Here is a 24,365-nt window from a genome sequence, read left to right on the forward strand (position 1 = left end):
TAAATGATGAAAATTAGACACAGAATCTTCAGATGATCTTCATGTTCCTCAGCAGATCCTGAAGAGAGTTCAAGATAACATTCGTTTTTACATTAGGGAGTAAACTTACATACATACTGTATATAGAAATAAAATCATAGAATTCAAGGCATTGCATGCTGTATTTGCCCACACTCTACTTCTATATTGAGATAAAGCGTTGTAGTCTTTATGAAGTCTTTATGAAGTCTTCATGATGTGTCTGGATCTTGGGATTACAGTTGGAAACTTCAAACATTTTTTAAGGTAACACTAAGCCCTGAAAAAAATACATTTCAGACAAGAAAAGTGTAAAGTTGGTTAAGCTTTTATCCCACAGGGTCTTGCACCTCGACTACTGACTGTCAAGAAGCTTGGTTGGAGTTGTTGAGGCTCCTGCTATTGTGCCAAAGGTCAGTTGAATCAGCAGTACATCATAAACCTGTCCGTTTTGTGACTGCACAGAGCCTAATAATGCCACATTGGGTTAGCCTTGAAAATGAGGCTCTTTTCTTCCTGCCTCTTTTTCTTTAACTAAAAAGAGGCAAAACATCTGTGGTGCAGAAAGAATGTTCAGTCAAGCCTTGTTTTTGTGCTAATTAGCCCAATTAGCCTTCCCCATCTCACACAGTTTTAAACAAAGACGAGCAGCAGCTCTGCTCAGCTTAACCAGCCCTGCAGTTTGATGTCTCGCAGCGCTGGAAAGCTGCAGAAGCCTCTAGTTACAGACATAGACGCTGGCTACTTTAAACAGTTTCAGGGCATCCTTGCTTCACAGGATAAAATTGCACCCTGCCATGTCTTTTGAAATATTCTGTGTATGTCCCTTTAGCAGATTTTAGCACAGAAACATGGTTTTGTTCAGTAGGAGTCAGACTGCAGTGTGGGGGTAAAATTCCCTCAGCTGCAATTTCATGATTAGCAATGCTGAAGGGCACATTCCATCTTGGTCGCGTGTGCCGTTTGATAACAGATTTCATGAGGAGGTGTAAATGAACCAGTTAGATACAGCTGAACAGAGAACTACAAGGAAAACAGTTATTCTGAACATAAGAAGAATAATTCATCATTCCTCAACAACAGCCTCTTTACAGAAGCAGTTTATCGTCATGAATCAACCCATATCTTCTCTCAATTATTTCTCTTTAATAAAAACAAAGTACACAAATTACTTTTTATAAATCATATAATTACGTAGAGTAAGACACTGCTATGATATGCAACTGACATTTCTACTTTCTAATGGCAGAGAGAACAACAAGCAAGAACAGCATATATTTTCTTTTTATAGACTTGTAGATGCAGTATGAGGGTCCATATATAAAGTACAACACTGTTTTTGTCATTATATAACGTGTTTTCTACAACAGCTGCTGAGATAAAGGTGTATATCAAAATCTAAAACCAAGAATTTGTTCAGCTCAGTTACCATATTGTATGTAATGTATGGTTAAGCAGTGCATTGCTGCTCCTTTCTTTCCATGTTTTCTACGCGGATCACAAGCCATAGTGAAGATGTTGACTTTTTGCCTTTGACATAGCTTTAGCCTGGGGTTTTCAGCACAATATTGTATGTAGTTGTGATGGTCACAGCCATGACCACACAGCTACCTTAAAAAGTGGTAACCTCTTGAACTCACTATTTTTTTTTTGGCTTACGCAGTTCTTTCTTTTTAAGACTGGTTACATACATGTTTTTGTTTCAAATATTTTCTTAGGTACAAATAATGTACAGTGTTTTGTTTCACAGATTTATTTAACTGACAGTACAATGGTATCTTTTGTAGCGGGCGCATTTAGTTACTTTTGGACAGTTTCTTTTTTATAACCTATATTACATTTGAATGCACCAGTGCTGGAGATTCCACACTCTGGAATGGTTGCATGTGGTCTGTTGGGCAAAAGGATGTCTCCTGGAGCAAGGAGGTGGCCAATTTGGACACTACCACTAACACTCCCTCCGCACACTTGTCATGTCATGGGTGTTGTGTTCCAACAGTGTGGATTTTATATTAAATAAATTTGGACTACTCCCAATTCCTCTTCTCTCCCTGGGAGAAAGAAAGGAGGGGGGGTTGAAAGTGCTGTCTCTGGGCAGTCTGATCGTAAAACTGGCACCTTTTTGATGCCGCAGCCAGATAATGCGGTGCTTGACTATTAAACTGACAAAAGGAACATGGACCAGCTATTAGCGTTTTCCTGAACAGCCTATCAGAACTCTTCTTAAAGAAAGGGCAGGAAACCCTAAACTGCCCCCCCACATGTAACCGTGGCAACTGACCTTCCTCGTTGTTTTATCACCTCACATCAAAGAGATACTCCTTGTCACGCCCAGAGAAAATCCAGGACACCAGGGACAGCTCTGAACTTCTTTATGTAAACAAAGACTGCTGTCTCCAAAGACTCAAAGCATTACCTTGTTTAATTAAATAATCTTTTAGTTACTTGATTACGTTTGCCTCTATTTGATTAGTTATGTTACCATATTGTTGCTATCTGTTGTTGATATTATTGCTGAAAAGAATCAAAATAAGTTACTTTTGCAGTGTTTTAATTTTCAGCCAGGTTAATGACATTCCTTCCTTTTATGTGTAACCAATGCTTGTTCACAATGCTTTCTGACACCACCTTTAGAAATGATGATAAAGAAATGTCATCCTATACTCTATTAATTGCCAGCTTGAATTTAAGGTTAAGTAACCAAATTTCCCAGTTCCTGAGCAAAGATTGTTTTAGGATTAATCAGAGCTATCCTCATGTAACCCAAGCTCCCCCAAGTGGACAAAATAAGTATTAAATGCCATCGTCCGAAATGCCGTTAATGTATAAATGTCACTTGGTATTTATCATGACCAATAATCTGACAATTGTTTCCCTTATCAAGTGCTTAAGACTAAGAACGGTATAACCGTTTGACAATTGAGGTTTGATTGTGGGAAGATATTTGATTATAATACGCGCAATCCTTTTTATAGACATATTAAAAGTTTAGAAAGACAGTCCCTCGGAAAACCGGAAACAGCCCGTTCCTTCGAGAAACGAAGAACTGCCCTCTGGGAACCACGCCCCAACAGACAAAACAGCGACACACGCAGTTGTTCGCTCTCTTCTCTTGTTCTTTGTGCTCTGCTTGTTCCAGACTCTTCAACGGCGTTCCCCCCCCCGCTAACTTCACGGGGGTCAGACCAAACCAAGTGGTCCCGCCAGCAGTAACAAAGGACGACTAACACCTCTGACCCGAGACAGGGTTGGGAAGGCCCCACTGTGAGTTTCTCCATTAAAGCCGACAAGAGACAGATCTCCGGAGCAATTCCCTGGCAGAGAAAGCGACTGGCCGACGGCTTGAAGCTGTCCTAAACGAGAACGCACGCACTTTGCCAGTGTGAGGCCGTTTACCAACAACCCGGCAGGGAGAAACACAAGCAGTAAGACTAAAACCCTGCATTCTGTGGTCAGTGATGTCCAATAGTTGGTTAGTCCAAGGGGTGTCCTTGAAACACCAAGACAAATTTAACCGAGTTATCATCTAATTTCATTCATTAGTTGCCATATGAGTCAAATTCTCCCACAATAGACCTCCATTCTCATTGTTTAGCCATTGTTTATTTCTCTGATGTATTTAACCGCATTTTTATATCACCTTAGTTAGTTAATAAATTCACTGTAACCAAGGAATTGTGTGTGTTGCCTATTTCTAAGTCCCTGCCAAGAGAATTTACCCCTTCCATATGAGACTGACTGACTGATTTAAGATAACTGAGCAATTATTAACTGATCACTAGGAATAATTGTATAATTATTAAAATTCTACCCAGAGGTCTGGAGACTCTGGGTTAATAACAACTCCGGTGGTGCCCCGAAACGAGAGATTTATGGATTAATATTTTCTGAATATTAAAATTCATAATTGGGTATTCTCATAAATTTATTAAAAATCATACGTAGCTTTAGACCTGCTACATGGGGGAGCTTCATTCTTTCCTTACATATTTAGTTTTTTGATTTATATTATATTAAGTATTTTTCTTTTGGTTAATGTTAAGAAAGTCTACATTGTTGTTGGAATAAGTGTTAAGTTGGTTTTGCTGTTATTTGAAGTTTACTTAGTAATGTTTTATTTTTAGCATCTCCGTCTCAACCAGTAAGTCCCCTTTGTTTCTTTTAAGCAGGTCAGTTATATGTTGAGTTTGTTATGTTTAGAGCTTTATTTACACTATGTTTATATGACCTCTTTTACGTGCCCAAACTTTATCTTCATTTTGTTGTAATGATTTTTTGGGGAAATAAAACCCTTTCTTTTGGAACGTACCTGTTACTCCTCTTGCCTAACTGCTTGGTCCCTCAAGTAAATATTTAAGCTCTTCACAGGGTTCCTGTTTAAAAATGATTCAGCCTGACACAGAAACGTCTAAAACTCATAGAGGTATATATGCAATAAAATATGCTAACAGGGGTTGTTCTGTCAGCGGGAAAAATCAATCAGTCACTGGCTAGAACTGAGAAGGGTCTACCCCTACCTGAAATCATGGATCCATTGTATCAAAAAAAAATTAGAGTGGTAAATCTGCCACCGATATTATTAGATGTAGATATTGTTAGATTTTTAGAATAGCTAGAGAACATTGTTCAGCATTTAGCACCTAAAAACCATGGCAATGTTGGACTTTGTTGGGTGGCCAGAAACACAACACAAAAACACTAATGTTGCTCTGTATCTGCTGGATGTGTATTTGCTGAAATGTTAGCTGTATCAACCTACATAAATGTTGTGTTCAGTTTGTTTCTGCTGCTTCCCAGTGGAAGCAGTTATTTCATGTTTAAGAAAGGACTGTATGGTATCTCGTGCATATAAGAGGCTGTGGACAGGGAGCAAGCAGAAGTTCAAGGCCTCGACTCTGCTCTTACAGTCCTTCAGTGGGTGTCGTATAACCACACAGCTCACATAGTAAAGAGATTATTTAATGGATTTTACATCCCATATATCGGTTGCTGTGGTGCGAAATGCCTTTTATCTGCCTCATACTGTAAATGTGATTCATGTTCACTGTTGGCTAACTGACACACAGGCTACTGTAGCTGGTGAGAAATTAACAACCCTCTGCCTTCTCTCACATGGTTTATAATTGCAAAGCAAACCTCTCAGAGGAGCACCACAGAAATCGAACCATAGCGACCTTCTGCCAGTGATCAAAGCCTACCTCCACCAGCACCCCCCCAACATCCCATCCCCCGACCCAAGAGACGAAACGAGAGAGTGCGAGGAAGAGAGAGGGAGACATAGAGGGAGGGAGGGAATCCACACAAACCACCTCACGTCTCAGCAAGAGCAGCCTGTTTTACATATGAAACACACCTTTCTCCCTATAATTCCCATGAAATCGTGCAGGAAGCAGTTATTGCAGGGGACAAGGAGGAAGTGATGTGGAACGGCTAGAGGGGCCATTACAGAGAATCCCTCATTACACCCTAGTCACAGCTTTGGAGCATTACTCCTGTGAAAACACACTCTCACCCCTGGGTGGATAAGTCAAAGAGAATAGATTGTCTCATCTTATTTGTACTCTTTGTACCTGGTCTCTAGACCGGTATGGTAGGGTTAAACTTGTCAACATATGCAGCTCTAGCACACTGTAGAACTAACAGACAGGCTGTTTTAGATCTCCAAGCTTAAGTGAGTCTAATGAATTGTCTGTTGTATCTTCATATACTTGCCTTTGATTGGAATGGAGATGGAGCCTCGCAACACATGTTGGTCTGTGATCAATCAATCAATTAATCAAAACACCTGCTTTTATGGAGGTAGCTCATTTGCAACAGTGTCTTACCCACTGAAGAGGACTATGAAGTCATCATGCCTGATGAGAAAAAAAGAGCGTTTCTTGAGGCGTCTTGCAGAGCAATATGAGTTGTTTGGCAACACATCAGAGAGGAAAAACATCCTGACTCATCTATCAGATATGGATCCATTAAGCGAAGTTTCTCCATTCATTAGGAGATACAGTTTACAGTAGAGACAGTTTGCTGGAATTTGTGAAAATGCAAATCATGGATTATAAAATAAAGAAAAACTGCTGCCATATTTCATAATGACATATTAACTAATGTTTACAATAATGTATCGTCAATGGATGGCAATGTAGGTTTATCGGTCGGTCCACCAAAATATCTCAACTACTATTGGATGGATTGGATTGTCATAATATTTTGTTCAGACATTCATGGTGTCCAGATGATGAATCCTAATGACTTGGTGATCCCCTGACTTTTCCTCTACTTTTCCACCATGAGGTTGGTACACATATTCACACACAAACATGAATTATAATGGCTTTGCTGATCCAGCACCATCATCAGGTCCAGTTTTAATGTACAACTGTATCTACGACTTTGGTTTATGACAAAATACCTGAAAAAATAATGACATTCCCATCAACCTTTAGCTGTATTTTGTGTTTAGTGCTAATTAGCAAATGTTAGCATGCTCGCACACTAAATTAAGATGATGATCACGGTAAACATTATACCTGCTTAGCATGTCATCATTGTCATTGGGAGCATGCTGACATTAGCATTTACCTCAAAGCCCCGCCTTGCCTCACAGAGCCAGTAGTCTCTTCTTTAGGTGCAAGGCCTAACATGTGGCATTATAACAGGTCTATCAAAGAAGAGTCTATTTCAGTTGCTGTGGGTGTTTAGTGGAAGGTCAACACAACTAAACTCACCACCTGACCTTTTCATTTCTGCAATGTAATCTTTATGACCTAAACTTGTATATCTGGGAACCCCTTAATGGTACATCTAAAGGGGTTTATGCTGATACAAAATAAAATGTTGTTGTATGAGTGGATAGTAGTGATACTTAATATAGTAGTAATAAAATAAAAAACATGACGTCTTTATATGATGAAGTATTTTAAGGCAAAACATCCGAAACATCTGACAGTTCTGAAAATAAATGGATACAAAAACAAAGGGGAACCACATAGAAAATCTATTAAGACTTTAATTTTCTTAATGCTTTTAAATACATTTTGGACAGTGATGGATATCTTTTGCAGGAATAAGTTACATAATAAATAAAAGCAAACACATTTTATTTTCTCTCACATTTTCACAATAAGGCATTTATAGCAGCAGGAGTGGCCAAAAGAGTCTCAGTTACCTGAAACACCCGAGTGTTTCCCGTCTGTTTTAACCAGCTTTAAATCTAGATCAGGTCAGTTTTGAACCCAGTTTAAAATAGAAGTATAAAAGCTATGAAACTGTCTCAAGAGTGTTCCAGGAAACTCTGCACCAGTGTTCGGAAATTAAATAAGTAACAAGGAAAACACTGATGTCGGACCTGAAGCACTGAAAGTCACAGGAGGTAGCATCTTACTCTCCTGCCTACCAATTGTCTTTGTTTTTTTATTTTTTCATTTATGCAGCAGGCAATGTGTATTGATGGCTATGATTATCACAGCCATCATCCACATTTAACTGCATTTTTCATAGTCTCTGTAGTGAAAGCTGTACAACAATTGCTTCAACATAATGCTGTGCGTTGAGGGTTTGCCTATGCACAGATTTCTTCTTCCAATAATTTACCGTGGCAGTCTTGCTTACTAAGACAGCGGCTCATCATCAGAACAAGGAACTGGCCAGCAGCAACACAGAAATGTTTGCATACAAAAAACATGACATAAACATACTATGACCTCAGATCTGCCAGTTTATGTGCCTTTTACACACATCATATTGCACTCAGCTATTAACCTTTATTTTAACACAGTACTGAGGAAAAAGAAAAAACCTTCCTTTTTTTCAAAATAAAGTGGTCTTACAGAAGGACTTCCATTTAGTTGTTAAATGATACAACTGTTCCTGATATGACTGATCCAATCAGAACACTATAAAATGATTGATGGGACATGCAGCAAATTAAGGGCAGAATATCACTTCATGTATATGAGATCTTGTATCTAAATTACATTTATCTGGTGCAGCAGAGGTTAATGGCAGCTAACCTCTGTCAGATTTTTTTTATTGATGTCATTATGTTAAGTGGGGTTGAGAATGGACATAACTCACTGAAAGAGTATTATGCAAACAAATAATGTGCCCATTTCTGCATGACCAATAAATCACGTAGAATATAATGCTTACTGTCATCATTAAGAAAATGTGCAGCATTTAATGTTTCAGCTTCAACTGACAAGCTCACCTCTGGTCATGTGACATGTTACATATTCTCCGAACATATTATTTTTGCGCTAATTCTACAGTGCATTTTCTCTAAATATAAATGGTCGTTTTGAAATGTACAGCAGAAGTTTAACATAAAAATGTCAAATAAAACATTTGTGGAATTAATTCACACTAAGTGAACAGGTGTGGCCATGGGGTTGGGCTATAAATTGGCTTTCCTAGTAGCAGGGTAAGCACTGTGCAGTGGGCCAGACACTGTTGGGGGTTAATCAGGGAACAAAATGACCACCTGTTTTTGCAAAGCGATGAGGAAACTCTCACTTGTCTGATTGGTGCATTTGTATAGGGACTATTTTTCGGGTGGTTGCATGATTGCTCTCCTGGAGAACGGTGACTTGAACAAGGTAATGTGGTTGTTCTGATAATTACACTGGATAACTACACTGGAGTTACTGCCTGCTGGCAATGAGACTACAATGAAATGTCTGGTCTGAAATACGGACACAGAAATCCACAGCTTCTTTTCCATGTCTTTCACATGTATCCTTTCATAGATCTGTCATACTATGCACAAACAGGCACACTTAATTGTAAGCAAATAACTACAAGTGCATTTGGCATTAATGCTTATAAATATACATGGAAGCATTTGGGTGTTGACACATACAAACAAAAGCAACCATGTGTGCACAGTCAGGCATATTGAACACACATACTTAACGTGCATACACACAAGCTTACGCACACACTTGCACGTACACAAGCACGCATACACACTGCTTGTTTGAAGATTCTGCCAGCTTTCTCCCTCTGCATGCCGACTGTGTGTCTGGCACCGGGGTTAAGGTCTGGAGCCACACACAAGCTGTGTGCTCTGTCTGGCTTTTACACACTCTAAATGGGCTTTATGAATGGCTGGGACTCAATGACTGAGTCAACACCAGGGGCCACACTCAACCCAATCCGACAACAGGTTTTGGAGATAAGTCAGAAACAACATTCTCCTAGCGCAGCCAGGAAGCATGTTTAAATTAATATGCCACCAGGTTTTCTTTTGTTTTGCACTGCAAACATTGTGCCGTGGAGTGTGTCAATCCACAGATGTGTTGCTTGTTTGCCATTTCTGGCTGAGCCCAAGTGCTTTTAAACAGTGCTCTGCAGTGTCTATGTGTGCATGTGTGCTCTTGTTGCCCATCAAAGCTACCAATGAATCCAGCTCTCGACATTGCGTGGAGCCAGTGACTCTGACAGCCTTTCAACAATGAATGGATGGATGAATGGAGGCTATTCACGATCTTGTGCCCTCGGGGTGATGCATAAAGTTTGCCCCATTCATGACCATTGACCTACTGTACATACAAAGGAATTCCAAACAGATACGCGCACACAAGACCTCACCACTGCTCTATCATTAGATCCAACACTCGACTAACATTAAGATCTGTTTCCAGACTGAAGTCTGATTCAACAAAAGGAGCTGTTGGTGGAGTAAGAGGGCGGAGGCCAGACGTAAGCGTTTCAAGCCAGTCAGCAGCATCAAACAGTTTCGGAGCCCGTCGTTTCCGTGACTTCCCAGTGGACGGCAGAGGGGAGGTACAGATGGGGGGTGGAGCAGGGGCTGGCATCACCTGGCTGGGGTTTATTACAGCAGGAGATGGAGGGAGCTCCAGCAAGAGAGAGGAGCAAAGAGGTGATGGCAGGAAGTTGTCATCCTTACTGTACTGCTGAGAGGCCTGTATCTGATCGGCTTGAGGAGGCGGAGGAGGAGGTGACGGGCCGGGGACTGAGTGGGGAGGGGATTTATGATCACAGACATTGACAGAGGCTGGAAGAGAGGAAGTAAAGTGGATTAGACACAGAAAGAATTATGAGTGCCATTTAAGTTGTATTCTTTATTAATTTCCGGATACTCACCAACACAAGTCATAGGCTCATCCAGAATGTCATCTATGGACTGCCGAGGGTCCATCTGTGGCCAAAAGAAAGGAAAAACACTTAAATCCCACTGTACAAAAGGCTCTTTTGGTGATCTCTTCCTCTTTCTACAGACTCTAACCTGTGCTTTCTGTATAGCCTCCTGCAGTTCATCCTCCAAGCTGCGAACACTGGGCAAGGTCTGAACAGGACTCGCTGTAATCTGCACTGGCAGCTCAAAATCCTGGCCAATCACATCACACGGTTGGCAGCAAAACACCTGATTAGAAAGCAGGGGTAAAATAGTTGACAGGTGGTGACGAGAGTATGCTCACATGTTTGACCTGCTTTATAGATTGAAAGCTCTGTAGTTCACCCTTGAAAAGCGATATGTGTGCATTGTTTTGTGTGTTTACCTGTGTAAACAACACCTCTGTCTGTGTGTCCGTTTCTGGCTTGCCTACAGAGTATCCAGGATCCTGTTGCAGGAATGGATGAAGGGATCCTCCACAAGACTGGAGGAATAACAAAAAAGTATCCTGTTAAATTAACTATTCTCCAACACCACTTCATAGATCAAAGGTTCAAGCATATCTTTGCTCACCTCATTGCCAGTGTTGGTGGAGCGGCCCCTAGGCCTGCTCCTTAACCGCTCCCTCATCTCCAGCTCCACATTCAACTCCTGTTGCTGTTGTTGCTGCTGCTTGTTCTCAGTTCTCCAGGGAGTCTCACACTGCAGGGGTGAGAAGGACGACATGGGTAGACTGGGACTTGGAGTTCCTGAGGCGGTGCTTGCAGGAGTCAGGAAAACAGCGTTGGTAAGACCACACTGTTCACCTGCCGAACTGACTGACACAGCATTCGAGGAACTATTCGGCACAGTATTCAGAATTCCATTTGAAGTGTCACTGAGAATCCCATTAGGAATTCCCCTGTCCGGGATGTACATCTGTTGGTTCGGGCTCCTGCTGGGCGAGTCTAGACCTGAGCTGGAGCTTGAGCCGGGGCTCTGGCTCAGTGGCAGCGGGGTGCAGGGGGTGAGGGGCTCCAAGCTGGTACCCAGCTGGCAGAGGGGAGTAGGGGTGAGGCAAGAGTGGGGAAGCTGGAAGGGGCGGAGACGCTGCAAAAGAGCGGGCTTGGTCCCGGAGACAGGGAGGCCACGCTTCCTCAGCTGCTTCCGCAACTCTGACACCTGAAGAAAGGCAAGAGACAAAGGTGGAAAGGACACTCAGAAGTCTTCACCATGAATTGTAAATAATACTTACGCATGTTCTGCCTTTCAGTGTTTTCATGCTTTTCTTACTGTTAGATCAACAAGATTAGCAGGGAGAAGCTCGGGCTGGGACGCAGGGTTTGTGTCCATAGGGGTGTGGTTTGTTGTGGCAGGAACAGGTTGGGGATTCAGGGGCATGGCTCCAGAAGTCTTCACAAGATCATTGTGATCTCCCCTGGTGGAATGACATGCATTAATTCACCGAAACTAAGGACTAATGTCTCATTGTTAAAGCAGAGATTATTCAAAATTTGGATTACCAGACAATCTGTTTGTATACCTTGGCACAACAGTGAGCTGTTGTTGTTGTTGTTTTTGTTGTTGTTGTTGTTGTTGTTGCTGTTGTTGCTGCTGCTGCTGCTGGTTCTGGAGGATTTGCAGCTGGAGGAAGACCTGCTGCTGCTTCAAGAGATGGGAATAGGCAGGGTCTAAATACTGGGTAGGAGTAGGGCTCTTCTGTTTGGCTCCTCCACCTGGAAATAAAAAAAATGTTTTAGGCTAAATTGAAACACCTCACCACAAGAACAAGCCAAATGACAAATGAAAGGACCCTTGTAATACATCTAAAAAAATAAAGCACTATATTGGTACCTCCAGTCCCAGGCCCTCCCCTCTGGTCTGGAGGAATGTACTGGTGATACTTGAGTTTCCTCATTTTGGGTTTGGTGTCCCGCGGTTTCCGTGGACGGGGGAGATGGTTTAAGTTGAGGGAGGTGGGCAGGGAAGACGAGCAGGTGGGGCTGGGAACCTGAGCTGTCTGTAAAGACACATAATGCCCACATTTCCTAAAACTGTAACCATACTAATAAAAGCAATTTCATACGGTATAAAACATCACAGAGTTTCACATTGTTTGACAGCATTTGTCCCATGTCAAGGTTAAATTCTTACATGAAATGTACAAATGCCTCACAAATCTCTAGATGACAGCATGTGGTGGTTCTGACATACAGCCACGCTGCTTGTGTGTGAATGTGTTAACCTACAGGGCAAATACTGAGCTCCCCCAGAAGTGCAAATTGACAGTAATGAATGCAGAGCAGCTTAGAGCAGAGCATTGTGTTTGACAAAACAGAGGAGTGACCATCCTGTTAGGTTGAAGACCTCTACAATGCTCTTTTATCTTTTATGTTGTATACCTGCTGTGAATACCTGTCACTATAGCAAGTGCACGCGCACACACACATTGTGTATGTGTGTGTTGTTTTCCTGGACGAAAATGTTGTGTTATGCCTGCACTGTTGATGTTAGATTTTTATTTTGAGGAGTCACTAAAAAAAACTAAACAAAAAAGACCCATATAAAATTTTAATGAGCCAAAACTGAGAGCAGTGGGCTTTTTATGTGACAGCATTAGCAGGAACTAACCCTGCATTACCTTTGGCAGCAGGGGTGTGGACTGAGAGGTCAGATATATTCCATTTGGTCTCCCAGTTGTTGACATGGAGTTTGGTTCACCCAGTGTTACACTCATCGGTTGTCTGATGCCCTCGGTTGCCGGGAGCAACGCCAAACCAGACTGAAGACAGAATATCATATTGGAGTTGACATATGAGGCTATTTATAAACTCATTGTCTGTTAATATTCACTTTAATGTGTTCATCAGAGGTTATTGGTGGGAATTAATTTATCCGTCTTCCTTGTTGCTGCCAACATGTGCAATACATGAGTCTTGATCAAATGTGAATCTCAGTGTCGTTTCCTCACCTGAGCATGACTTGGGCTGTGGTTAAGGCCCGGGCCCACAGCTGAGAAGTCACTCAATAATTGGTCACCTGAGAGCCCTGGCAAAGAAGAAAATGCTGGTGATTGGTGAACGCCGTGTTGCTCAGTGGGCGAGGAGGGGGAGCAGGAGGAGATGTCATCTTCGAAGACATCAGCTGACAGAGGGAAAGAGTTAGGACCTGAGGAAATGAAAAGTTAAAGGAGGTAAGGTCAGAAGAGGAGCAGAGGAGAATGGGTGGAAAATGATAAGAATAGGTGTGACTGGTGTCTGTGTCCGTTGGTGTATGCGGATGGCGGTTGACTCACGGTTCTCCAGGGACAGAGTGTGTTCATGCTGTTGCTCCTCAGGTCCAGGCGGACATTGGTGGATCCTCTCAGTGAGGTCCTGCACCTGGCGAGCCTTCTTCTGCCTGTGGGCCCCACACACAGTCCTCTCTGCAGGGGGTGGGGGGGGGTAGTGCAGATAAGTGAAGAGAAGGGGACAGATGGGAGATCAGCAGAGAGAGAGGAGAGGGGATATGTGACGTGAGCATGCACAACAGTGTGGCCACAGGCAATCAGTCCCAATTCAAACCAGCAGTGGCATCAAAAAATAGTAAATACTCCTGCCCATAGGGAGATGTATTCCCTTGGACATGAACACACATTCACGCAACATTTTCAAAAGGGCAGAAGAGGACTGTTTAGGAAATCAGACAGTTTGAGAAGCCAGATATGATAATAATAGTATTTTCAGATTAAAAGAAAGGTTAGAGGGTGAGGACAGGAGGAGGAGAGATATGAGAGAGAGAGATGTCAGTAATGGCAGGAAGCGATGACTCTGACCCATGGAATGGCAGGTTTATCATGTGCTGTCAATCACTGAAATGTTTGCAGGCTGCTTAAAATGCAGCGTTACTGTGTGCAACAAGGTCACATTTCAATGTAACTGACAGCTGATGAGTCCATTGCCAGATTTACACACCTAATTTCCTCACACAACTACTGTACAACAGGGAGAGGAGAGCAGAGATATGATCAAAAATACAGACAGAAAGAAAGAGAGAGGCAGGGAAACGTGTTACTATGCACGTTGCTGGGAGCATACACGGTAAAGCAGGAAGGAGACGGCAACATTACTGTAGGCAGGGCATCACCTTGTGCAGTTTCAGTTTTCAGACCACTAGGGGGCAACTTCTGAGCGGCACCACCAGTTAGACGCTGCATCAGGAAACAGCAGGTCAGACCAACCAGGGCCCAGAAATTGCACACAGAAAACCACTTAACCCACTTGCTTGTGAAGGATACTTAATTCATTTCTTATGAACTTACAGCTACATGGAAGTAAAACACAGTAAACAAAAATGTGGTCTCATTCCATTCAATCAAATATAATCAAGGACACAGATGAATATAAATTTTTAAAAATTTGTGGAGGGGGAAAGATTTTGATAGTGTTGAAATATCATGCAGTTGGATATTATTAAGAAGCTGGATGCTACTCACCAGAGCTTCACTCTGGTCTTTCTCTGCTTTTTGAGGGGGGCAAGTAGGTTTCAACCCTATAGGAACATACAAGAGTTGGTTAAAAGATGAAATGACACTAGTCTTTTTATCCAAACTGTCATGTTGTTGTTTTTTTGTTTTTATCAGAGAACGCTAGCCTAGAAGAGGAGCAACTCAGGTGAAACAGTGCATCAACAAAACATTTTCAGCCTTCAGCTCATCCCTTCAAGTTACAGTATGGAGCATCTAAGGCACACTTTTGTGTTGGCAGGCATCCGAATGCGCAGAGCTTCTTGAGCACCCTTCAGCATCGGACAACGAGGAGGGAACTGAAGTAATGAAGCAAGGTGCTATGCCTGTCGAACTACGTACCTGAGATTTCTTTTGTATTTCTACACTCTAGACTAGTCTCTGTGTGTCTTGTGCTTATAGAACAATTTTATGACACCTTTATCTTCAGATGATAACCTTTATCTTAACGCATTTGCATCCAAATTGGCAAAGTTATCTTCATTTCAAAACTCACTACAAGGAAAAGATGCAAGCTTTTTTTTTTTTACATCTCTGACATCTGCTGTATGTGTGGCCTTCTGCAGACTAATTAATGTGAATACAGTGCACATTTTGCATATCATGTCTATTTGTGGTTATCAGCCTTATTGTTCCCACCGGTTCATAATGAAACATTTGCATAAATGTTATTCTAATTATATCCCTGTTATTCACATTGTTTGGTTAATGCTGGGATTATTACAGAAGATATACATTGTATTTTCACAACATTAGCCTTCATAGTCAAGTAAGGTAGGCTCTTGCACAATCAGAGGTTTTAAAATCATATAATTAACTAGCAACTTTAGACTTGAAAAATAAAATCAAAGTAATGTAATAGCTGGTCAAAATAAAATAAAAGTAAAATCATCATTTACTAATTCAATCATCTGTCAGTGAAAAGAGGTGGGCTGAAGACCATTAAAATGATATCCAACCTGCAATCACAGTCACAGTCACTGTTAATGATACACATGGACTAACCAGGGTCTGCATTGATTTCACTCTGCCTTCGGTTCTGAATCCTCAACTGCAGGACTGAAAGACAAGAATAGAGATTGAGCTGGCTGCAGTAAAGAATGATGAAATATCACAAGTTGCACTGATGGAACAGTAAGTTAGTTTGATTTGTCCTTTCAGGATAAATGATCTGGGAAAATAAATGACGCTGACGTAGAAAAGCTAAGAGTTGAGCAATGCAAGACAGCATGATCGCTGGTAAATGATATGGCCTTGTAATTTATACCCCCTGACTTTGCAATGCTCGTACATTATGTATCTCATTACATGCCTGCACACATCTACACACGATACCTATGCACACAAACATTAACATTCATTGCACACACAACAGGTGAAGCAGGGTAGGGCAGGGCTCCTTACACTGAGTGGTTCTTCCCATGATACATTTCGGCGAGTTTTGAGACCTGAGAGACCTGAGAGACCTGCCGACGAGAGGGGAGGACTGTGCAGGGGGGTTGAGGGCAGTAACTATTTATCTCTCAGTATGTCTATTTCTGTTGATCCCATCCCCCCCTTCAGCTGTCCCGCTCTCTCCAGAAGCCTCTCATGCATCGCCTCCTCCTCACGTCATCCTCATTTGTGCTGCTAACTATACTCTTCCTGCTTTCCTGCCTTTCTGACAACTCAAAACAAATGTTTATCATTGTAAAAATCTGGATTTAAAGCAGATTAACACACAAGTTAGGGAAGCAGTGCTTATCACATTCACAGGAGTTTATTTGATCTGACTGCGTGTGTGTGTGTGTGTGTGTGTGTGTGTGTGTGTGTGTGTGTGTGTGTGTGTGGGAGGGGGGGCATGAGATTGTTTTGTATTTTAACTGGAGGCCAGTTGCAAGTCTTGATAAGTCAAAATAAATGCATTTCTTGTAAAATGCTGGCTTCTAAAAATCATTCAAATTAAACAATCTTTGACCTTAACATATAACTTTTGTGAAATGGTTTGGGCAATAGAACCAGGCTCAGCAGACTCCCAGTGATCATAGCCGGACCAGGACAAAACACAGCCTGACAGATGCCGGTATGACAACAAGGAATACAGTACTGAGGTGATTACTGAGGCACCGACTCGGGGGAAGGAGAGGCAATATTTACACATCTAACTCTGTGAATTAAGGGTTTATTTATTAATCAGAGTTGGTGACTGTGGAAAGACTGGTTTTGGTGAGTTTTTGTGTCTGTCGAGTTTGAATGCAGAGTGTTTTATGATGAGTTAACAAGGCAATTAGCTTGTTGAAAGAGAGATTCTTGAATTCTGAAGGTATACAGTTGTATTTTTCTGTTTGATAAGGAAAAAACATGTAAATAGATTTTCCTTTCTTGACATTTTGAGAGTTTATTTACATTTATTTATTAGACTAAAAAAAGCTGAAAGAGCTTGTGTAACATTAAATGTTTTAAACTAAAATTCTGGTCATGTCTAACACATTGTACCTTTAAAACAATTCATGTCAAAGGTCAACAAAAAGAGATAAAATGGATAGCAACTCAAACACACTGTATCATATCATACGTTGACTGAGAATCATCAATGCCTTTTTGTTTTCACAAAGAAACAACGACATCAGTGTGACATACTGGCAGACTCCTTAAGCTCTGCTATGTGCATTCATTTTTTCAAACAGAGCAGCTGCCCTAAAGAATAACATGTTCCAGCAGGTGTGTGAACACCTAAAGGACTGTGTCTATGTCGTTTCCTCGTCTTTCAATTTTACCAGCCATTTACGACAGCTGCTTGGGAATACAACAGCAGCCACGACAACTTGCAGGGAAGCTTGTATTATGCAGTTATAGCAAGGTTGTTCTATGCTGTTGGTCACCAAATGCTGGGTGTCTCCTGAAATTTGTAATCAGTAGATATATTGGATTAGTAAGTAAACTAATTTAGAATTCATTACAGCTATTCTTTGATTACTTACAGACTTTACAGACTGTGATAGGATATCATCAGTCCATATTCATTAACTCATGGTCTTTTTTCCAAACTGTTGCTTATTCAGACATGAAAATGTAATGTTATAGAGATTTGAAACCAAGGTGCTTTAAATGAAAAGAACTGGCCCACTGTCTGTTTTAACATGCGCATAAACAAACCAAACCATGTTGTTACTAAAGTGTCACACAGTAACATGCAGAGATCTTTAGCCTCGGGCTCAGTCTGATTGACTCAATCTATAAGATATCTCTGTCTGTGGGTAGCAATCACTAAATCCATTCACCATGATCAATGCCTTCATTCTACTGATCACATGATACACAACATGACTGACCAGCCAATAACCTTCACAAAACACTTCACCGGATGCTAATGTTACCAATTATGCCTGAGATGTAAAGCCATTGCTATGGGAAAATAAATCCTCCTCTCCTTTAATTGCTGTGAGTTGAGACTCCTGGATCCTCACCTGAGCGGAACTTGTTCCGGATGAGAAGCGACTTCTCGGAGGCCAGCAGTGTCATGGTGGAGGGGAGAGTGAGGAGCCAGGGAGTGGAGCAGAGAGAGAGAGAGGGAATACCTGGTGTCACTCTACCAGGAGGAATGGACCCCTCTCCTTCTGTCTCTCGCTGCTGGGAAAGCAGAGGAAGCAGAGGAGTGAGAGAGACAGATGCTTGTTAATCCACTGATAGACACAAACCGATATTGATAGAGGCACACAAAGCACAGCGGAGATAGATTGAGGGGGAAATAGAGACGCAAAGCCTCTCAGACCTACAGGCAGACTGAACACTGCAGTGAGCTGCTCTGGCAACAGCAGGCCTCCCTATAGACAGCCTGTCATAATCACACACAGAGTCACAGAGGCCCACCCACAGAGACAGAACTAATGACACAGAGAATTAAACAGACAAGGAGTGTTTTGGAGAGACAGAGCAAGGAGCCAGCGGAAGAGAAGGAAGAGGAGAATCAAGCTTGCGTGAGTGACAGAGACATGAAGCCCCAGCAGATATTCAGAGTTCAGGGCTGGAGGACACTGATTGTGGCGGACAAACATGAACTCGAAACACCGACGGCATCTCGCAACACATTTATACTGTGACAGCAGGACCACATATATGTCATGCACTAAAAGAAGAGGCGCTGCCTCTCAAATAGAAAGCTGGGAATCTACATAAACTGCATTAGTGCACACACACAAGCTATTAACAATATTGATTTGAACTGGCCAGGCACAGAAACCCCATAGGAAGCCTGTTTAAAGGGAATGGACAAACACACATACAAAACCACACACACGTACTTTGGAATAGCTGAGGTTATGCATACTAAATGACCACAGTGCTCCTCCTATTCCCAATCCCATAAATGCACACACCTGACTTATTTACAATATGAAGAGTCCAAAAGAAGGCCACTCACTCTCATGAATGCAATCGAATAACAAGCAATTGATTGAGATTTCTTGTCTGGCACAGGCATTATTTCACAGTAGGGCACCGAGGCACAAGAAGGCACTGAAAACACTGAGAGAATAAAGCAAGAGAATGAAAGAGAATACTTACAGGAAAAGAGAGAATTGAGTCCTTCGGGGGAAATTGGAGTGGATTTAAGATTAAATTGAGAGAGGTGCAAGATGGGGGAATAGAGGGAAAGAGAGAACTTCGTAGTGTGTTTAATGACGATTTCTTTCTTTCATGTTCTTTTCATATCCTTTTTTTTCTTCTGTCGCTTTTCCACACTTCTTTTTTCCTCCTAAAGGTGAAATGCAAAGAGAAAAGGGATCTGTGGTTCCTTCGTCCCCTTGCGGTAGAAACTCACCCGCTCTACCTCTGCCTTGCTTTCTCTGCCCCCTCTCCCCATCCGCCCCAAAGCATCCTGGATCCTTGGTGCCAACTGTGAGTGACTGTCAAACTTTCCCCCCTCCCCATAACCCCCCTGCAGACTGATTTATTGAGGAGCAGATTCAAAGACAATAACCACTTTTGTGTTTCTCTGTCTTTGACAAAAGTAGACTTACTGATGACATCAGAGCAGCTCTTTAATGTTAGGAGCTGAACTGTCACATATAATGTGATGGATAGAAAACTGATGGCAGGATAAAGAGACGGTTTATTACAAGGCTGCGATAAAAGCCCAGGAGTGTTTTGGACTCACATCAAATCATGTACTGCAGCAGGACTGCAGGCTCATATGCTCCTGTCAAGATACCTTTGGGTCACCCTCTTAAAGTGATTTAGTACTATTTGTGTGTAAGTATACGCGTGTGCGTGCGTGCGCGCGTGTGTGTGTGACCACAAAGAGTCACAGGTCAGTAAGTCAGTGCCCGTCAGCATATAGTTTACAGTATGTATCAGCACTGGTGACAAGCTAAATCACCAGAGTTTCACCTCACTGTTCAAGCCTCCAAAGCAACTTGCGTGAACATGTAGGACTATGCCTATGCGTACATGCTCTCTACGTGTGCTTGTGCATGTGTTGGCTGCAGAAGGGGAAAAGTGGGGGAAGTGAGGTTGTCGCCGGAGCACCTGTTCTGTCGATTTGACAGACAGGCCGGTGTGTGCTGGTTCAGCAGGTCATAGAGCGGGGGAGACAGAGAGGGGAGGTAGAGAGGGTGAGGGTGAGGAAGAGGAGACAGCAAAAGTTGGAGAGGCTGGCACAACACGAGGGGTGGGGGTGGGGGGGTCTTTACGACAAGGACAGGAAGAGAGCTGGAGCTGATAGGGAAACAGAGTAAAAAAAGAGGTTGCTGCCATTTTATCTGATGTGGAAAGAAAGATCCTGACGTCGAGGTCCACTCATCACAGAACAACGAGCAGAGATGGCACCGCATTGGCCAATTACGGTTGCCATGGAACAAAATGGAGCAACTAATGGAACACAAAATGAATGGGAACCTTAATTTAATACATGGTTATAGACGGGTGGCTCTTTCAGCTGGCATTTGGACAGTACATGTGCTTTTTTATCATTATAAAATCTCACCTTTGTCAGCTTTTCCACGTGCCCTGTAAATGCATTTCACACACACAAACACACACACACACACACACACACACAATAATATACGTATATAAACACAGACTCCACTGACAGCATGGCACATTATTGAGGGAAAGGTGATGTAATTGCTTTTTCCTCTGGTTCCCCTCCCTAGTTACACGTCTCCTCCACAGGCTGGACTCCCTCTCTGATTAACACCTGTTACCCTCCTTCTTCCTCTCCCTCACAAGGTCCACACACACACAGAGACTCCATAGTGTTAATTCTGCACTGTGTCTGGTGAGCAAGGAGGCTTGCACACTGTTAACCTTTCCCTTGTGAAATATCATATTTCTCTGTGTAATTTTGGAGTCACATGCAATGCACAGACTAAGAAGCATGATATAGCTTGGAATAACAGTACACTAGTATTCATGGGCGATTTCATACTTATGTCAAAACGCCTCCTTCGCTTGTGATACTGCAGAGTTTGAATGCAGATCTAGCTCTCCCTAGGCTCACTGTCTTCTGCCTCTCACCCTGGTATAAGAATCCCTCCACCATTTGAGAGAGCTGAGAGACAGCATAGTGAATGAGCCAGTACAGGCAGCACATCATAAGTGTATGTGTGCCCTCACATGGCTGAACTGTGCAATGACAGCCATGCACGTTGGACCCAAACAAAAATCCATCCATGGTTAGTTTAGCTTTCCATCATTTTGGCTTTCAATTGCAATAATGGGACATCTGTGATGCAACACAGTGGATACAGAACAAACATATCAAAGCGCCGAACGTATCAAAGAGAATAAAAAGCTGAAACATACCAGTCTAACACACTTCATTACATCTGCTGCCTCTCCCAGGTCGTTCATCACTGGATCTATTCTCGTCCCTCTCTCCACTCCTCCTCTACCTTTATCACTTCAATCACTTGGCCATGTGCCTTGTGCCACTCAGAAGCCCTGCTGCCCGTTCCACTTCACGCAGCACACACACAGGCACACACACACACACACACAGACATATTTCAAACCCACATACAGATTTCTATCCTCACTCTGTCCGTCATCCACCTGCCTGTCAGTCACTGTACTTTGAAGCTCTGTACAATCTGGATAGCTACCAACACTGTGCACACACACACACAAACACACACACACACACAAACTTTCTTTACTGTACACACACATCTCCAGCTGGACTGCTGATCTCACACACTCAGCCGCTTGAATATTCATCATCATCATGCACTGAGGACCTTGTAGGCTCAGCGATGCAACAGCCCAGTGGTGTCAATTAGGGGACCAGAGTCTGTTTTGTGTCAATTTATTCTTTTTTTTACTGACAGAACAGCATTGATTTAATGGCTGAACCCTCAGTGACCTTAACAATATGTAGCACTTTAATGAGCGTCTACAGCAAGAAGGTTGGGAGAGGTTGTTAAATAGGTTCCCATCTTTTGTGGTATAGAGGAGGGGCACTGCCTTAGGGTACACTGCATCACAATGAGTGTAATGGGTGAGCAACATAAATTAAATATTGTACTGCCGTATATGTAATTTTGATGATATCAACATACAGTATATAGTGATACAGTCATTTATTGACAAAATAACCAGACCGGGTACTGCGATGGACTGGCGACCTGTCCAGGGTGTACCCCGCCTTTCACCCAATGTAAGCTGGGACTGGCTCCAGCCCCCCGCAACCCTGTACGCAGGATAAGTGGTTGACGATGGATGGATGGATGGATGGATGGATAACCAGACGGGAATGTGTGTTTTTGGCACCCTCTAGAGTTTGTCTGTTCATCTGTGAAAAGTCTGTTTAATTTAAAGTTCATCATGTAGACAGTTAAAGTGCTTATGTGGTCCTTTCAATATCTCATTTATGTCTGTAGACCACAAACATTTTGTTGAAATATGTTTTATAAAACTATGAATTACTAATATTGTTAGTAATTCACAGGCAAACATGGACTTTGAATGAAAAATGTACAACAAGGAGGTGGGATAAAATGGCTTTACATGTAAATAGACTGTTATGTAGCTTTATTTCTTACATTTTTCTGCTGGATCTGTTTGTATAAATAGTGAAACAATGTTTTTTTCTATAATAATATTTTTACGTGATTATCAAAAAAAGGTTTGTGCATTTTGTGTTGATGCCATTTTTCTTGTATTTTTGGTTCCTGGCAGATTTATACTTTTGACAATATACAACTGAAAAAATGATCAGTGAGCCTCACAGCTGAGTTTGTGCTGAAAAAAAATGTGGTGTAGTTACAGTTTGAAAGGAGCTAAACAAAGACAAAAATTAATAGACAGTGAACCTATTAAATAGGTCTTTTATCACAGTGATTCATAATATTTTTTTCTCATACAGGAAAGCCAGTGACAATATTATGACAATATATGACTTTGAAGGCTGTTTTTTTTTACATTAAATGGAATGGGTATAATATAGATTCATATAAATAAATTACCTTTAAAACATTGAACTAAATATTGCAAGTGCTCCCTTTTTTTTAAATGTTAATTAGGTTGACATATTTTCCAGGGTATCTAAAAATATTACTCACAAATCCATATGTACATTTGTTGCTGTAATCTTTCCTCCTGTTCATACTGGGCCTGAAGAGATCCCTTCTCAACATGTCTCCGGTGGAAGAGATGGGAGATGAAAAACTTTATGTGTAAAAACAACTTCTAAACTTCAGCTGTAGCGGATATGAGGCTTCAACTGTCTGACTTCCCAATCAAGTACAAATTTTTCGAAAGTAAAGGTTTTTTTAATACAAAATTCCCGTTTTGCTTTTACAGACAGCATTTCTTGTTGAGTTGTGGAGGAAGGGTTGTAAAGATTCATACAAGCTTCGGAGGAAGTTTCAAATGCATCTTTGCACTGGACAGTGATTGTGGATTTTGTCAACCATCTCATTAAATGAAATCACATTAGGGAAGAAATCCCACCGTCGTCTTTTTTGTAACTAACTAGACTCCCTCTATGAGTTGTAAGTTATATATTCAGTTAAAGGTAAAATAGTGAAAGTAAAATATGCATTATATGCAACATCTGCCTTTACAGTTTTACCACAGCAAATACTCCACTATCTCCAGCACACCGTCTCTCAGCAGCACACTCTCCTTTCTCAGAGAGACTGCTTGTTTAACTTTTGCTCCTCACACCCACAGCACCTCTCTCCTTCCACTGACCCTCTATAAAACTGAGTTTGCCCAACTAAAATACAATGGAGCTTAGGGCTGACCTTTCAGCATACCAAAGCGTCTCTATTCACACAATGGTCAGCAGAGAAATAAGGAATGGGCCAGCCATCAGGACCCAGCCATTTCAGCGATACAGTATTTAATAAGTTGTCTCGAGCTTAGGTCTGTTAGGCTCCATGGCTTAAATGGAGCAGAAAATTGAGTGAGTGCAAAAAACAGAGGACTGTCTTACAAACTCAATTACTCCCTGGAGGCAGTCCAGCGGATATATATCAAGTATCTTTTCTCTCTTTTTTTCCTTCACAAAAATCCATGTGAAGTCTGGCCTCATCTTTGGTGATTAATGTAGAAATGAGAATCAACTCTTGAGGATCATCTTAAATTACAGAAGTGATAAGGACCCTGGCGCTCATTGAGGAGAGTTATACGTGATTCAAAACTTTTTATGAAAAGCTTCATTAAATGTATTTGAATTCTTTCAACATCTACATGGAAAAGACACCAAAGTGGAAGACAACTGAAAAAGATGCAACAAAGATCCCG

General features: G+C 41.8%; 1 protein-coding gene across 2 annotated transcripts; it reads right to left on the minus strand.

Moving 5' to 3' along the window:
• Positions 1–7,003: 7,003 nt before the first annotated feature.
• si:dkeyp-69b9.3 (myocardin) lies at positions 7,004–19,463 on the minus strand. 2 transcript variants are annotated; one of them, XM_038711249.1, is made up of 16 exons: positions 19,176–19,463; positions 18,080–18,239; positions 15,639–15,692; positions 14,604–14,659; positions 14,255–14,318; positions 13,425–13,553; positions 13,101–13,297; positions 12,771–12,911; positions 11,984–12,149; positions 11,673–11,865; positions 11,423–11,567; positions 10,724–11,311; positions 10,536–10,634; positions 10,262–10,399; positions 10,120–10,174; positions 7,004–10,030 (listed from the first exon to the last, which is right to left on the minus strand). In XM_038711249.1, the coding sequence occupies exons 2-16, from the start codon at positions 18,132–18,134 to the stop codon at positions 9,600–9,602; spliced, it is 2,511 nt and encodes an 836-aa protein (XP_038567177.1). In that variant the 5' UTR covers positions 18,135–18,239; positions 19,176–19,463; the 3' UTR covers positions 7,004–9,599. The 2 variants fall into 2 exon arrangements, with proteins under 2 accessions (XP_038567177.1, XP_038567175.1); XM_038711247.1 differs by having other exon boundaries at positions 18,080–18,242.
• Positions 19,464–24,365: the final 4,902 nt, after the last annotated feature.

This window comes from Micropterus salmoides, unplaced genomic scaffold (assembly GCF_014851395.1).
Source record: "Micropterus salmoides isolate LMB-PRFRI ecotype aquatic unplaced genomic scaffold, ASM1485139v1 Ms_hic_scaffold_11, whole genome shotgun sequence".
In the NCBI taxonomy this organism is placed as follows: domain Eukaryota; kingdom Metazoa; phylum Chordata; class Actinopteri; order Centrarchiformes; family Centrarchidae; genus Micropterus; species Micropterus salmoides.